The 3,418-nt window shown below is 34.7% G+C and overlaps 1 protein-coding gene across 4 annotated transcripts in view; it reads left to right on the top strand.

Moving 5' to 3' along the window:
- Positions 1-3,418, top strand: part of tok (tolloid-like protein 1 tolkin) — a 59,262-nt gene that overhangs the window by 35,059 nt on the left and 20,785 nt on the right. For all 4 annotated transcript variants that reach the window (XM_018449210.1, XM_018449209.1, XM_018449208.1 and 1 more), the window contains exons 3-4: positions 86-293; positions 630-911. In XM_018449210.1, coding sequence (XP_018304712.1) covers positions 86-293; positions 630-911 — 490 coding nt within the window. The remainder of the gene's footprint in view (positions 1-85; positions 294-629; positions 912-3,418) is intronic.

Below are 3,418 nucleotides of genomic sequence, written 5' to 3'. Positions count from 1 at the left end.
TATATATATATATATATATATGTATATAACGAGATATTTATGGGTAGCTTTCATATTTAACTTGAAGAAATGATATTGTTTATTTCAGAGATTCTCCAATTTAAGAGCGAACACGATGCTAACAAACAGATGTTTCATGAGCATGATGAAATGGTCGTCCAAGAGAAGCCAGAGCCTATCATGATAAATCGAAACCAATATAGTACGGGTGATAAACCCGATGATTTCAGCTTTAGTACTAGAAACGATGATATTATTAATCCCGCAGTGAAAGACGAAGGCCTTAAATTCAGGTATTACATGAATTTATGTATTTATATGCATATAAATACATAACATTATACTATAACATCATAAGTGTTAAGATAAATTCTAAACAGAAAAAAAATATATATAATATGATAAAAATCTCAAAAATGTGCTATGCATGATAATAAATAATACCGTCTTCTGATATCTGTTCTCTCTATACATCTGAAGATAAAAATGACATATATCATCCGGAAATATTTAACGCTATTGTATTTATTTGCAATTTATAGGTATGTTTAATACATGCGTGTGTTAATATAAAGTATAAAAAATGATACCTATTAATTGATAGTCGTGCCTATTATTGTATCTATTAGATTGGAATCCTCGACCCAAGTTTTGAAGAAAAGGCACTCTGGACGACAAGCTCATCGACAGCTCTCCAGGAGGACTTGGATATCGAAATCAATGAAAGCCAGACAATCGAATGACGACATGCCTCTCGAATTTTCAACCACTACAACTTTAACTCTCGGGGATAATAAATATGTAGGCCACATACATACAGACAGCGTCAAAGAAATATTTTCCTCGCTATCTGAAACGAGTACGCAAAATGTATCGTCAAACCGACGACGTCGTCGTCATCATCGCAAAAGGTAGGAAGATCAAATTTAATCAAATATAGATATTCGATTGTTATTTAACATGCTTGTTCAGTCATTCGGTACGATGCGATGTATCATTTACTTCCTATTTTACTTTGATATGGTACTTGTTCCGTTCTTTTCTTGCATTGCTACCGTATACATGTATATGCAGTATAGTAAATCTTAATGTGTAAATGATAACACAAATTGATAATGCTGGTTAGATAACATAAGTTGATAATGCTAGTTATACATAAAAGACACTGCAGTATTTTTCATTGATATATTGACATATACAATTACACACAGCACGCGTAAGTCGTTTTCGGATATAATGAAAATAATCGACTCAATTATTCACTGTGGATGTCCAATTAAATTGTGTAAATTTCAAATATACGAAATTTGCAACTTGGCATGGCTTTATTATTCTTTCACTTGTCTACTGGCAAGCGCATCAATTTCTAAGTATCGCCAACGGTATTTCCGCTAACGGGAGCTATCTCGCAATGCCAATAACAATGGACATCGTCGTAAAGCTGGAAAATAGGGTCCGTTACTACCTGTCCCGGCATTTTCAGTCTTCGAACTGCCAATAACTTGTCAGCATTGGCAACGACGTGTTTCGAACACCACGTATATTTCGTATGTCTGTGACTAGGTCGCTCACGCATCATTATATGTACAACATATATATTCTTACACGAAAGTCTCTCTCTCTCTCTCTTTCTCTCTCTCTCAATTAAACATCAAAAACGCTTCCTATTTTTTAATCATTATTATATTTTATCCGCGATGTATCGAACATTTTGACAATTTTTTAGACTGCATTAGTAGTCATAATCTCATATTATCAATGATATAGGATTTGCGATCAGATAAGAGATGTGCACGCATAGATAAATAAACCGAATATATGTATGTATAAACATGCTGAATACGTCAAGAATATACAATAATAAAATTTGACGGAAATTTTGGGACAGGCAGATCAATAAAGCGCCGTTATTTTATCTGGTTCATGAAATTTGAAGAAATCCGTTGTATATATTGTATTTTTAAAAAACGTCGCTCATCCTTTCTAGAGTTTCCATTGATCCCCGTTTACCGTTTCGTATTAGCTACATTCGCGGGTCCAGAAAAACTATTCCCCAGAATTCTTTAGAGCATCGTTGGGAATACTATATAAGATCATGTTTCACTGCAGTATCGGATATAGGGCATAAATATGCGCTTTCATAAGCCTGTTTTAAAGCTCGATTTACGTCCGGTGCGCTCCCTAATCTCTATGTATGTATCGCGACCCTTTTGAGTTTTCACCCCCTATGGGATTAGCACACTGATGTACACGTGCGCAGAGTATACTTATATGTTGTACGACTAACTACGACTAAGCTTCGCAAAGCGAAACGAAGACTACAGCTGTTATGACATATTTAACAAACAACGACTATGTTTTTCTTTCGATTCTCAAGTGTTTGCCTCTTTTTAAACCCTTCATTGATTTCTTCTGGAAGGTGATTTTAAAACTAAAGCATACGGTAAACTTTTTCAAACTGAAAAAGATTTATTACGTTAATTGTTATGCAAAGTGTTATATTTAAACATGTAAAAGTGTCACACATTATATAAGTAACACTGACTACACTCCCATCATTTTTAATAGCAACAATTATGAATATAAATATCGGCATTTATCGCGCGTAAGACTTTTTTCAGTTTCTCTTCCCATCCTCCCCAAAGAAATCGTATCTAGTCATACATATATCGTCGAGGTAGTGGAATAGATCGCTGATTTCTTCGCAACACAGCACTATAGGCGTGCACAATAAACTACGTGTATAAAGGAAGCATGGTAAATGCATTTCAACCGGATTTATTAACGTACACTTCAGTATACTTCTCGTTTCTTACCAAGTGCTTACAAGGTCGTATATTGCTTAAGCGCGGCTTACACGCGAGACACGTTAATTAATCGTAACGCTTTGCTGATTCAGGAACGCGTTACCTAAGGGCCTGCACGATGCACGGACTAACTCGGTGCAGGTACGGCGTGATATCTTAATTTTCCATACACTATTACGAGACCTTGATAGAGTTATAGCAGGTGCAATAGCGATCTTTCTTGATCTTACAAGGGAAGTTTCACAACTGGATGGAAAAAAATTTTTTAAACAAAAGTTGTACTGTTTCAAGTGTACTTCATGGAGAATTAAATCGGTTCCGGACAGTTGTGAAATTTCCCTTGTTAGTGATCTTATTTTAATCAGTCATCCCCGGCAATCCTTGCTGCCGAGCTTACCCCTTATTATAATTAGATAGCTTGCATTACAACGTGCTAATTAATTACATTTACAATTAGCTAAATGGATTTCTTTTACGCAAAGGAAATACGAAATAAAACGTAATATTGTCGAAATGATTAAATATCTATTATTGGTCGATGTTTATTCGACCAACATTATCATGGATTCAGTTAATTTGATTTTATTTATAATACATTTTATTCTTCCGAT

This window comes from Mycetomoellerius zeteki, unplaced genomic scaffold, assembly GCF_001594055.1.
Source record: "Mycetomoellerius zeteki isolate Tzet28-1 unplaced genomic scaffold, Tzet1.0 scaffold234, whole genome shotgun sequence".
NCBI lineage: Eukaryota > Metazoa > Arthropoda > Insecta > Hymenoptera > Formicidae > Mycetomoellerius > Mycetomoellerius zeteki.
The sequence above is the reverse complement of the archived record's forward strand: the minus strand, read 5'-3'. Positions and strand labels throughout refer to the sequence as shown.